This window comes from Umbelopsis ramanniana (genome assembly GCF_025399195.1).
Source record: "Umbelopsis ramanniana AG unplaced genomic scaffold K450scaffold_68, whole genome shotgun sequence".
NCBI lineage: Eukaryota > Fungi > Mucoromycota > Umbelopsidomycetes > Umbelopsidales > Umbelopsidaceae > Umbelopsis > Umbelopsis ramanniana.
In genome coordinates this window covers 1-12088 of record NW_026252154.1, presented here as the reverse complement: position 1 = coordinate 12088, position 12088 = coordinate 1, and the positions used below count along the sequence as shown (strand labels likewise).

General features: G+C 42.5%; 5 protein-coding genes across 5 annotated transcripts; 4 read left to right on the top strand and 1 right to left on the bottom strand.

The window, feature by feature from the left end:
• The first annotated feature begins 198 nt into the window (after positions 1 to 198).
• On the top strand, positions 199 to 2365 carry K450DRAFT_257710 (uncharacterized protein). Its single transcript, XM_051591719.1, has 3 exons — positions 199 to 536; positions 604 to 819; positions 914 to 2365. Exons 1-3 carry the CDS (start codon positions 228 to 230, stop codon positions 2051 to 2053), a joined length of 1665 nt encoding a protein of 554 aa, XP_051441225.1. The 5' UTR covers positions 199 to 227; the 3' UTR covers positions 2054 to 2365.
• Positions 2366 to 2398: 33 nt separating this feature from the next.
• Positions 2399 to 3957, top strand: K450DRAFT_214495 (uncharacterized protein; the record flags this gene model as incomplete). The annotated part of the gene is made up of 7 exons (XM_051584828.1): positions 2399 to 2559; positions 2625 to 2721; positions 2788 to 2894; positions 3047 to 3318; positions 3381 to 3662; positions 3731 to 3782; positions 3841 to 3957. 7 exons carry the CDS (start codon positions 2399 to 2401, stop codon positions 3944 to 3946), a joined length of 1077 nt encoding a protein of 358 aa, XP_051441224.1. The 3' UTR covers positions 3947 to 3957.
• A 173-nt stretch (positions 3958 to 4130) lies between these two features.
• On the top strand, positions 4131 to 7718 carry K450DRAFT_214494 (uncharacterized protein). The gene is made up of 11 exons (XM_051584827.1): positions 4131 to 4166; positions 4238 to 4677; positions 4738 to 4840; positions 4910 to 5633; positions 5707 to 5895; positions 5973 to 6117; positions 6172 to 6453; positions 6520 to 6719; positions 6785 to 6951; positions 7018 to 7287; positions 7366 to 7718. The coding sequence occupies exons 2-11, from the start codon at positions 4323 to 4325 to the stop codon at positions 7574 to 7576; spliced, it is 2646 nt and encodes an 881-aa protein (XP_051441223.1). The 5' UTR covers positions 4131 to 4166; positions 4238 to 4322; the 3' UTR covers positions 7577 to 7718.
• A 131-nt stretch (positions 7719 to 7849) lies between these two features.
• On the bottom strand, positions 7850 to 8278 carry K450DRAFT_257700 (uncharacterized protein). Its single transcript, XM_051591718.1, has one exon. It carries the CDS (start codon positions 8067 to 8069, stop codon positions 7857 to 7859), a length of 213 nt encoding a protein of 70 aa, XP_051441222.1. The 5' UTR covers positions 8070 to 8278; the 3' UTR covers positions 7850 to 7856.
• K450DRAFT_257698 (uncharacterized protein) lies at positions 8097 to 11539 on the top strand. Its single transcript, XM_051591717.1, has 11 exons — positions 8097 to 8207; positions 8284 to 8433; positions 8504 to 8714; positions 8791 to 9090; positions 9157 to 9303; positions 9367 to 9486; positions 9558 to 10113; positions 10190 to 10471; positions 10552 to 10698; positions 10765 to 10946; positions 11018 to 11539. The coding sequence occupies exons 2-11, from the start codon at positions 8309 to 8311 to the stop codon at positions 11330 to 11332; spliced, it is 2385 nt and encodes a 794-aa protein (XP_051441221.1). The 5' UTR covers positions 8097 to 8207; positions 8284 to 8308; the 3' UTR covers positions 11333 to 11539.
• The last annotated feature ends 549 nt before the right edge of the window (positions 11540 to 12088 follow it).

Below are 12088 nucleotides of genomic sequence, written 5' to 3'. Positions count from 1 at the left end.
GGCTGTTTACCAGCTCGTTGATACTACATTGTCCGAAAAAGATTAATCAACCAATCATTTGAGGGTAAACTTTAAAAATTGTGGAGGAGGTTTTCTATCGCACCTATAGGTTCAACACCGCAAAAGGAAATCGAAGATAGGCGTTCATCTTATCAGCACCACTTTCATCCAGTATAAATATTACGCCTCTGTGGTTTTGTTCTACAGAAGCAACTACTCGCATCAGTATGGAAGCACCTATAGAGAGTCATCAGGAGACCAAAGATATGGTCCAAACCGAATATGTTGAAAACACACCAACATATGAACGCAAGACTATGAGCGAAAGACTCCAATCTCTAAAGCACTCTGTCACCACCAAGGATGGTTGGCTAGGCGATTATGACTATGGATTTCTTTGCATGCCCAGAATCCCATTTCTTACAAAAAGAACCAACACCCCTCCATTTTTTGGCCTGAATACAAATCTCCCAATCTTGTTGGCCATCTTTTTGGGCTTCCAGCATTGTCTTGCTATGGTCAGCGGTGTTGTTACAGTGAGTGCTCTGCGCAATGTCCATGCTCATACAGGGGCCCGTGTTAACGCTGCGTTGTTTTCTATAGCCCTCCTTGATTCTTAGTGGCCAAGGTACTGGTAACTTGAATTTGCCTGAAGACTATCAGCAGTACATGATCAGTTCTGCTTTGATTGTCACTGCTATTGGTTCAGCCATTCAAATCACTGCTTTTCGATACCGAGGATTCCAACTTGGTACTGGTTTACTGAGTGTTGTTGGAACTACTTTTACTATTATCCCTCTTGCCCAATCTGTTTTCGCCGTAAGTAACATCTTTCGTGGAAAATTTTTTCTTTGGGGGGGGGCAGCCTCCTCTCGCTTAGTTCAGCTTATCATTAACGTGACTGCACCTGCAGAATATGTACAAAACCGGTTATTGCCCTACCTCTACCGCTGCAGACGGAACAGTTACCAATCTTGCTTGTCCAGCCGGCTATGGCGCTCTATTGGGTACCTCCATGATATGTTCATTGTTGCCAATGGCTCTCTCGTTCTTGCCTCCCAAGACTTTGAAGAAGATGTTCCCTCCTATTGTCACTGGTACCACTGTCTTCCTCATTGGTCTTTCTCTAGTCACTTCTGGCTTCCAGAGCTGGGGTGGTGGTGCTGGTCCTTGTGTTGCTCGTCCTGACAGTGGTTTCTTCAGCGTCTGCTCCGAACTTGGTGCCCCCAATGCTGCTCCTTGGGGAGACCCGCGCTGGATTGGTTTGGGATTCTTGGTATACGTTTCTATTATCCTCATTGAATATTTCGGATCTCCTTTCCTCAAGAACATTCAAGTGGTTGTTGGTTTTGTCATCGGTATCATTGTCGCCGCTGCCACTGGATACATTGACCACTCAAAGATCGATAGTGCACCTGTCATTACTTTCCTTTGGGTCAAGACTTTCCCTATTTCTGTTTATGGCCCTGCCGTTATTCCTATGCTGATTGTCTATCTTGTATCTGTTGTGGAAGCTGTTGGTGACATTACCGCATCCTGCGACGCATCACGTGTCGCTGTTGAAGGACCTGAGTTTGAGAAGAGAATCAAGGGCGGTATCTTGGTCGATGGCATCAACTCTTTGATCGCCGCCTGCGCCACCTCTACTCCTCTCGTCACTTTCGCTCAAAACAACGGTGTCATTGCTCTCACAAGATGTGCTAATCGTGCTGCTGGATATTGGTGCTGTCTTTTCTTGTTCCTCATGGGTATCTTTGGAAAGTTCGCTGGTGTCTTCTTGGCTGTTCCAGATGCTGTACTTGGTGGTATGACCACTTTCCTTTTCAGCACTGTTGCCGTTGCTGGTATTCGTATTCTCAGCTACTTGAAGTGGACCCGTCGCGAGCGTTTCATTGTGTCCGCTGCTATGACCATCGGCCTTGGCGTCAACCTGGTTCCTGATTGGTTTAACTATGTCTTGACTTACTCTGGAAGTAACCTTGCATTGCGAGGTTTCTTGGATTCCATCCAAGTTATTGTCAGGTATGCATATATTCTTGTCATAATGATGTGATATAATGCAGATACTCGACAGCTAACATTTTTGTGTAATAGTACTGGATTCTGCATTGCTGCCATCATTGCTACTCTCTTGAACGCCACTCTTCCGCTTGATATTGATGTTGAAGAATTGGAGCATCTCAACGCTGAACACAGCAGTGTAGATGCCTCATTGTAAATTATGCCCTCTTTTCTTGTACTCTTTTAATTGTATTTTTAAAATGTAATGATATCTGTCGCATGTTCAATATCTTGACTGCGACCCCTCCTTTTTCGCTTACTATTAGCCATAATTAAAAAAAGATTTATTTTTTCAATTCTTAAACCACCCTTTATGACATTATATGTGGGTTGAAGCATGCTTTTGTTCTTTTTAATTGTTGTTGTTCCATGCACGCTAGGGCTGCAAGTTGCCAACATCTCGCTTTGTCCGCAACTGGCAAAGAGAACGAATCCTCCGCTTGGAGCGTATGACTTGCGTCCAGATGACTTTACCATGATTATGGCTTTGGGTGACAGGTTGGACCAAGCATGCTTCTCACTGCACTATTCGCGTTTCTTAACACGTCATTCATGCTTCATAGCGTGTCTGCTGGCTTTGGCATTGGCGGCATACAGGGTCAGTTTCTTAGTGATAACAGCTTACAAGAATATAGAGGTTCAAGTTTTTCAATTGGTGGTGTAGGTATCAGGAACTCAGTCGTTACCACATTTAATTTTGCTTGACTTTACCCTTTATCTCTTTAGGATCCCAATGCTACCACGGTAGCAAATATGGTACGCTATTACTCCACCAACCTTGTAGGTCCCTCGGTCGGTACAAACCTTATCACATTATGCTTCCGTAAGTTGGGGTTAGAACTTATATGCAACCAGCCAAGGACTTATGCCGCCTTTAATCATCAACAGAAAGCTTTTGTCCCGATTTTCAATACCAGTGAGTAGTTCTCCTCATGTATGAAGATAAAAACAGTAAGAGCTGATCAAAGTGAATTGCTGCCTGAAGTGCCAATGATTACTTCAACGCTGCACAATCTGGAGCTCACAGTTCTGATTTGGATCACGAATTGGATTATCTCATACCTACTGTGCAACAATATGCTGGATTAAATCAAAGTGGTTGGAAAATGCTTAATGTTTTTATTGGATCTAATGACCTTTGTGCCATTTGCGAGGGAGGCTATCGATCGCCAACGGAGTATGGACAAAACATTCTTGCAGCGCTGGAAAGATTTCGATCTAGTATGAGCAACGTCTTCGTCAATTTAAGCAAGAATCGTTTTCCAATCCGAGATTCCAACCTGCAATATAAGTTGTTTACTAAACAATTTTTTATGCAGTCGGCCTTATACATGTTGAGGATATCTATCAATTGACCATGAACTCAAGCTACTGCAAACCTTTTCAAAATAACGCCTTCGTGGTCCATGATTATGAATGCCCTTGCGCCCATAGTATGGCAAACCAAACGGCCATGGCAGCCAACGTTGAATTTTACAATCAAGCACTTAAAAGCGTCTATTCGACATATGCAGCTCAAAATTTTCCAACTTTTGGGGTAGCTTACCAGCCTCTTCCTGTCAATATTATGTCCTTTCCCATCGAAGCTATCAGTAATATAGGTAAGTGTACGGTGGAAACATAATGCACTTGGCATTGCTTATTGCTCAAAACGATTATTATTCCACAGATTGTTTTCATCCAGCCCTAATGGCACACGAATGGTTAGCGAAAATGATATGGTAAGAATAGGCTATCGTATTTTGTTGCATGAAAGCATTTTATCGATATTGTTTAAAGGAATATGATGTTTGTACCTCAAAGTCAAAAGCCATCCACACTTACCTTTAACATGGCGGCGACGACTTACTGCCCAACAGAATCCGACAGGCTACAAATTTTTTAATTGATATAGGCAATTGTATCGTACTTTGTGTTATTTCATCGTCTTGAGGTTGAACCCCTTGTATATTAGAAGTTACAATGTATGAACCATCTTGCAGCGAGACTTATAAAGAGATCTTTTCTGATTTCATTCCTCTTATTTTATTTTCGAGCCTTAAATTTTTTCCATCGTTCTATCAAAATAAGACCCATTTCGTCTGTTACAACAAGTGGGTGATTCTGTGAGTCAAACTTCGTCCTTCATACTGCGACACCCCTTTTCGGCCACTTGCTAAAATTTTGATTCAAGCAGCGCAAACTTTTTTTCATAAAGCTTTCACCTACAAGTACTGAGACGTCTGCACAACTGGGCAATCAACCTGAATTGTCCATGATCTATGCCAATTGTGCTAATTAAACCGACCAGCAGCATATTCTATAGACGATTTGGTCTGATCTCGAACACTTGTTCCAAACTCCTTGTCACCTCTCCACTACCACTCCAATTCAAGCCATTCGGCTCAAAGTTTCACTGCCAGCAACACAGAGGCATGAAAGCCTATCTACAGGTCATTGGAGGTGTCAATAAGGAACGAGCACCTTCATTGATATTACACTATGATAATCAACGATACATGTTTAACTGTGGCGAAGGTACTCAGCGACTATGCGTCGAAAACAAGCTCAAACTCGCCAAAATGAAAAATATATTTTTATCAAGAGTCGATTGGGATTGTGTTGGTGGTCTTCCTGGTAAGTTTGTGTACATGAGGGTATATAGCAAGTATAAGCCGCTCATATTTGCAATCGCAGGTATGCTGCTCACTCTAGCGGATGGGGGCATCAAAAATATTTCGTTGCATGGACCTAAAAATTTGACACATTTTATGGTCTCAACGCGACATTTTGTGTATCGGTAAGAGACCGATTGACTTATCAATACTTGCAAACGAGCAAATTTATTAATAGCAATTCTTATGAACAGCACTAGCATGTCTGTGGAGACACATGAATTCCAACATGATAGCGACTTGTTTCAGGACGAAAATCTGAGAGTTGTACCCGTCATTGCATATCCAACCTCGTATGTGCCCGAGCTTGAAGATAAGGATTCCGTCTTAAAGAATCAAGAGCCCTCTCAGAGAAAAAGAGCTTTGTCAAAATCTGGCTCCTCAAGTGACGAAAGTGATTCGGATTTGCAACAATTGTCACCACGAGCGCAACAAAAGTACAGAAAGAAAGTTTTGACAAAAATGTTCGTACCTTCATCGCCAGGAAATAACGATCATCTGAGAAAAAAAGGAGCTGGCTATATACTCCAGGAACAAAAGCAGAGTGAAGACTTAGCGAACGCTGCTAACGCGAAAGTCTATCAACCGGCATCAGACGAATCTCAAGCAATTGTTCAAGAAATAGGCGAGGATGTCCAACCTCCTCGAAAAAAGCCTACTGTGCAACAACAGCAAAATGCAAACCGAACGCGGTATATGAATCGAAGGCTACCTAGCACCAAGCCCATACCAGCTGCTATATCATATATTTGCCGTGGACCAGAAGTGAAGGGAAAATTTAACAAGGCTGCTGCGGTTGCATTAGGCATAAAACCTGGCCCAATGTACGGAAAGCTGCATCGTGGTGAAAGCATTACTTTAGATGATGGTACAGTGGTCACTCCAGATCGAGTTTGCGACCCACCAATACCTGGTCATGTAAGTTATAGAGAGAGGACGCTAGCTACAAGGACACATCCAGTGAGGGTTAATGCTAATTATTTTCGTAAAGGTTTTCATCGTCGTGGATTGTCCTTCCCCTGAATACATCCGATCACTGACTTCTTCTAGCCTCTTTTCGGAGCATCAAGGCGCAGTAAATGGTAGCAGACTTTCTGTCATTGTCCATATGTTGGGTAAAGACGTATTAGAGAATCAGCAGTATCAAGAGTGGATGAATACATTTCCCTCAAATGTTCAGGTAAGGTTTTCAGTTCAGAACGGAAAAGTAATTCAGTACACATCTGAAACTTAAGGTTTTTTTTTTCACGCACACAGCATATCATCGGTAATCAAGAATACAATTCACATCCAGTGTTGTTCGACAGCCATGCATTGAGTCAATTGAAATTATCAAGGCTCAACAATGAGATGTTCCCAATTCCTTGGTACTCCAATTCGCCTGAAAAAGATCTCACTGAGAGTAAGTAATGTTGGATGACTGTACGCGAAATTTCAGGCTCTAATGTGTATACAGTACCTGCTCTTCCAAAACTTTCTCATCCAATGGAGAATTTGTTACAGTTTGATTTAGAGCCAAAGCCCAAGTTGCAAAAGTTGCAAAACAAGCTTTTTGACCATATCGACCCTAATAGCGAAGCAAATCAAGCTGTGGAAGGCTTAACAGAATATCTGGCTGACGCCAACGAGGCCAAGCAAGCTATCATGGACGTAGATAGCGCAGATGATGCTCCTGGAGCAAATGTAGAAATCACCACTCTAGGAACCGGTAGCTCTGTGCCTTCCAAGTACAGAAATGGTAGGTTGACTTGTAAAGCCAAATTTTTTAGTCATTTAAATCTAACTATATCGTCTTTTGACGTAGTGAGTGCAACATTAGTGGAGATTCCAGATAGTGGGTCGATCTTATTGGACGCTGGCGAAAATACATACGGGCAGATGCTAAGGATTATGGGACGAGACGGCATCGACAAGGCTGTCAATAACTTGAAGGCTATCTTTGTTTCTCACTTGCATGCGGATCATCATCTTGGCGTTGTTCATATATTGGCGAAGTGGTCTGAGGTATGTGTTGCCCAAAAAGTTTATGCCAGTAAAATTCATTGATTTAAACTTAACTCTTCCTTCAGCTGAACCGAGGTAATGATCAAAAAATGTATGTCGTGTCTCCATGGGCATTCAAGCTATGGTTGGAAGAATATAGCGACGTTCAAGATTTTGGGATCAAGAACATAATCTTTATCAACAACGAGGATGTACTATACGATAAAGAAGTCGAACCAAGAGCAAAGCAAAGGTAAGCCAACGAATATATTATGATGTTTCTACTTGCCACTCGATATGATGTTGACGATAGTATTAGACTGGAAAACATGCAGGGTGCGCTAGGCTTAGAATCATTAAAGACAGTACATGTAATTCACTGTCGGTGGGCATATGGTGTATCGCTGAAGCACAACTCAGGCTGGAAGCTTGTCTACTCTGGTGATACTCGACCATGCCCGAAACTTGTCGAGGTTGGCAAGGACGCTACAGTTCTGCTCCATGAAGCTACCTTAGAAGACGACATGGTTGAGGAAGCCCTTGCCAAGCGACATAGCACGACGAAAGAAGCGGTTCAAATAGGGCAAGAGTGAGTTTTTTTTGGTTATTTGTCTGCTTTATGCCCGTATCTTTTTATTGTATCTAATGCATTGTGCGTTTGATTTAGAATGAACGCCAAGTATACGCTTCTCACTCATTTTAGCCAACGCTATCCGAAGATTCCAGTATTTACAGACGCTCATAATCAGGTTGGAATCAGCTTTGATATGATGCGCGTCAAGATAAGGGACCTGCCTACGCTACCAAAGTATGTCAAGGCGCTCCAGACTTTGTACAAAGACACCGAAAAGGAGGAAGTAGAAGATTTAGGATTATAAAAGCAAAAAAATTCAGTTTAGACGGCAGATGATAAAATTTTCCATTGCCAAATTCATCAACCTTGAGACGTTTGTCATGCCAGTACTTTTTTTTTAAACAATGAACTGATGTGCGCTTTATCAGGTGCAGCTTAAAAGCAGCGATGTAATTACATGATAAAAATTCATAAAACAACTGAAATTTTGGCCGCACTATGGGTGATGAAGGCTGCGTCATAGAAGATTTTTTATTGTCCGACCTGAGCCTTCTAACAGTTGTTATTCTCGCATTTTGGGAGATTCATAACTCTGAGCCAACACCGAAAAGCTCAACGACATCGTTCACTAGTATACATTGTATTTTCAGCATCTGGCTGGTCCAGCAATTGATGACAAGCACTTGATCCTGGATTTGACAATTAACAAAAATGGAAAACGGTCCAGAATTGATGGATATACCAGCGCCCAATCCTATGGATTCTACAACAAATGCAATCATGGAAGATGAACACATTGTAAGCGACAGCACATTTTATCGGTATTAAGCTCATACGGGGTTTTATTAATTGGGCCGTAAATTTATTTCAATGTAGGATGCTGAAGTTCAAGCTCTTCGGACAAAGGCTGAAGATATCCGAAAACGAGACTTACAGTAAGCTAAAAAAAATTCAGAAGGCCATTTGTATGCCCCCACTATCATAGAGTAGATTCTAAACTTTTCATCTTAGGCATTTAGCGGCTCAGAGGCTAGAAATGTTGAAGCAGTTGTTTTTGATGACAGAGAATCAAGAACGTTACATCGAATATATCGAAAACTTCGACGTGTCTGCCGACAATATCGCCAAGCTAAACGAATACCTTGACGAGCACAAGTTGAGGTAGAGTATTTGACGCGTTTTATCGCGAAATATAGAGTTATGAGCTGACATGTTTGTGCGTTTCCAAAAGACCAACCTCTTTCGAGAGCATCCTACAAGAATTAGACAACGCATCCGACACAGCAAATGCTGATATTCTTTCGCCTACGTACCTGGACGATCCAAAGTCTGATAAGCGACTTACGAAGCGAGTTCTGCCACCACCCGAACGTATGGTTACAAGAGGAGTCAGCGGAGCTATACGACACAGAAGTGTAGACGAAATTCTCTCAGCTGCCGAGGTATGTCATGTTTAACATCTACCTAGCATGGAGAGCTTTCAGCCAGAATTTACCATGTGCTTTTTATTTTTACCAGAAATCTATCGGAGTGTATCCTTCGTCTGATTACATGTCCACCGACAACGGCAAGATACCAATAATATCTCTGTCAGGGGAAAAATCCGTAGCAAAGCGAACGAAAACACCAGCATCTCGAAAGGCTGACCTGTATAACCCGTATCCTATCCAAACATACAATGGTATCAAATTACCAAATCAGAGCACCAACCAAGGCAATGGGCTAGAGTTATATGCATATCATTTGAAGGTCAATGCTCAACCACTTTACAAGTCATTACAAACTGCGCGAAAAGTTCTGATGACGCAGGATTGGAAGGTACTGTATCAAATGATTGTGTAATAGAAACTTGCCAGCATTGTGTTGAATGTTCTTTCATAACAGGTTGGCAGAGATGAATTGAAGGCATCAAGAGCTATCCAAAAAATCGAAGAGTCAAAACAGAACGGATTGTGGAGTATGAAACAGCACAAAAGGCACCGTGCTGTTGCGCGCACCAAAACTCATTGGGATTCACTTATTGATGAGATGGTTAGTTATGTCAAATTTTGTGTAGCTTTTTGTGATTAGGAGGCTGATGATTTTCCCTTATAGAAATGGATGCGAACGGATTTCAAAGAGGAGCGCAAGTGGAAGATAGCAACGGCATATATGATATCCAGAGCTGTCATGGAATGGCATTGGGCCGATGATAAGCAATCTGTTTGTGTCAAGGTAAGCTCTTCGCATCTAGTTCTATTTCCTTCTAGTATAACAGTAAGGGAACTCATGACATCTTTCTATAGGCACGCCCACATATTCCAATTGACGAACGCCAAGTGATAGATACTATGGAGACAGATGAGCCTAAAATCGAGGGATCAGCAGATGTTACGCTTCTCGAAGCACTGAAAACAGAAGACCTTACTGACAAGGCCGATTCATTGTTAGCGGTGAAGGAGAGTGATACGCCTACAACGACTTCGGCTATGCCACCACCGCCATCACCGAACTTGTGGAATGAGTTTAAAACTTCTATACTGAACCTTGATATTGACAATCCTATATTCGTTCTACCTATTGATGCACTGGTTGACATGGACCTTACTACCTTATTCCCAGAGCTGCCATTATATGAAGCTCCTCAACCAAACGACGCCGATGCTTACATTGATGAATTGGAATACGGAAGAGTCGTACCTATCACCAAGTTCATATCACAGAAAACAGTGATTAAGAAGAAGTTGCCACCTACTCGTAAGCGAACAGCAGAAGAAGCTTTCATGCAAGTGGACGCCGATCAAGAGGAAGTTCCACAACTTCCAAAGCATGACAAATACGACACTGCTCAATATCTTTCCCGTAAGAGATCGATGCTTATTTTCATATATTTTACTTATCGTCTTACTAAGCTTTCATTTGCTGCTGTCTTCTTTAGCATTGTTTGCATTACGCAAAGTCAAGGATACACCTGCCACCCAGCCGCCGACTCCACAACCGCCAAATCCAGCCATCAACAGACATTCAGCAACTTGGTCGGACGATGACGATGTTTGCCTTATCACCCTCATTGTACAATATTCATTTAATTGGTCACTTATATGTGATGCGTTCAATTCCATACGGCGACCGATCACTGGTGAGCAGCGAACACCTTATGAATGTCATGAACGATGGCGACAGAATAACCTCACGTCTCTATCTGGTCAAATCAATGCTGGTAAGTTTTTGTTTTTTTTTGTTTTTTTTGTTTACAAGCCATCTGCGTGTAGGCACTTATCTTACTATTATCATTCCCAGCCTATGCTATCAAGATGAAGCGAGACAACGCAAAGCGAGTGTCCATTGTGAAATTAGATGGACCCAAGAAGCGTCAACGACAGTATAATATTTTCGAAGCTATTAAAAAGACCCAAGTCAAACGGGAGCAAGCACAGAAACCTAATTGTAAGAAATTGCCATTGGATATTTGCTATATTATCTTGTCATTGTGAACTAACACAGCGTCTACAGCATCGGCACCACCTCCGAGATCAACGATAGAAACGCATGGTGTTGGGTTAAATGGTCAACGACTGGCTACCCCGATGGAATTGAGCATGGCAAAAGCTCAACGTGATAGATCGCTTGCACAGGCTTTGCTTGAATCCAGGCAATTGTCTGCTGCATATGGTCTTGCTGCTCAAAGAACACATGTAAGTAAAGGAATGCCTAGTTCCACTCATCAATTCTGCAATTTTATTGACTAATGGTCATTTTGCAATAGACTATACAGCGTGCCAGCCATCCAGGAGCCATTCCAATGCCACATCCACAATTACCAGGTCAGCCACGACCACCTGCAGCAGCCCAAGTCGCACGACCTATGGCACCTACTTCACCTGGAAGTCAGCGACCAGCAGCCCCCGTTGCCAATATACCAAATGCCAACAATATACAGCAGATAAATCAATTCCCCCCGAATGCTCAGCTGCAATTGATGCGACAACGACAAATGCTACTAGCTGCTGCTGCCGCCGCCCGACCTCCTGCATCAGCACCATTACAGCAGTTTCCAAGTATGAAGGATTCTATTCAATGAAAATATTGAAAGTCCAAACTGATATCTAATCCCTTGTCTCCTTTTCATTAGATAATGCACAACAACAATCCTCACCTGTACAACAAGCGCAAGCACAAGCGCAGACGCAGTCCCCTCAGATCGGAATGCAGTCCGCCGCAGCTACCAACACACTATCGGTTGCAGCTCAGTTGGCTCAAATGGGATACCCTCTACCACAACTGGGACAGGCTCAACAAGCACAGCTTCAACGATACTTGCAGCAAATGCAACTTAGAAACCAAGCGACGCAAGCTGCAGCAGCAGCAGTAGCGGCAGCTGCTTCTAACCCCCAACAAGCAGGACAAATGATGGCGAATGGGGTCGGGCAGAATATTGCATCTCCACAACAAGGTGCGGTTCCTACCACCAATGTTAATACGACGGCTGCCGCTCTAATTGCTGCTCAGCAAGCCCGACTTCAACAAGTCCAAGCCGCTCAACAGCAGCAGCATGTTGCAAGGCTTCAACAGCAAGCTCAACAACAGGCTGCAGCTGCAGCTGCCGTAGCCGCGGCACAACAGCAACAACAGCAACAGCAACATCAATAGTCCCCCTCGTACCATGTATTATAAACCCCAGATAAAACTTATAAATTGAATGTTACAAGTAGCAACGTTATTTTTTCTTTTATAAAAAAACCAAAAAAAAAAGTGTGAATTGAAAGTTATATTTTTTATTTGTAATTTAATTACATGTAACATGGGAAAGCAATAACTTCAATATTGCTGATATTGG

Excerpts from the sequence above, each read along its gene's own strand:
- K450DRAFT_257710 (XM_051591719.1), top strand. The coding sequence starts at position 228 with ATGGAAGCACCTATAGAGAGTCATCAGGAGACCAAAGATATGGTCCAA. Across the intron at positions 537-603 it reads TGGTCAGCGGTGTTGTTACA|CCCTCCTTGATTCTTAGTGG; the intron begins GTGAGTGCTCTG and ends TGTTTTCTATAG. Across the intron at positions 820-913 it reads TTGCCCAATCTGTTTTCGCC|AATATGTACAAAACCGGTTA; the intron begins GTAAGTAACATC and ends CTGCACCTGCAG.
- K450DRAFT_257698 (XM_051591717.1), top strand. The coding sequence starts at position 8,309 with ATGTTGAAGCAGTTGTTTTTGATGACAGAGAATCAAGAACGTTACATC. Across the intron at positions 9,304-9,366 it reads ATTCACTTATTGATGAGATG|AAATGGATGCGAACGGATTT; the intron begins GTTAGTTATGTC and ends TTTCCCTTATAG. Across the intron at positions 10,472-10,551 it reads ATCTGGTCAAATCAATGCTG|CCTATGCTATCAAGATGAAG; the intron begins GTAAGTTTTTGT and ends TATCATTCCCAG.
- K450DRAFT_257700 (XM_051591718.1), bottom strand. The coding sequence starts at position 8,069 with ATGTGTTCATCTTCCATGATTGCATTTGTTGTAGAATCCATAGGATTG.
- K450DRAFT_214494 (XM_051584827.1), top strand. The coding sequence starts at position 4,323 with ATGCCAATTGTGCTAATTAAACCGACCAGCAGCATATTCTATAGACGA. Across the intron at positions 6,454-6,519 it reads GCCTTCCAAGTACAGAAATG|TGAGTGCAACATTAGTGGAG; the intron begins GTAGGTTGACTT and ends CTTTTGACGTAG. Across the intron at positions 6,720-6,784 it reads TATTGGCGAAGTGGTCTGAG|CTGAACCGAGGTAATGATCA; the intron begins GTATGTGTTGCC and ends CTCTTCCTTCAG.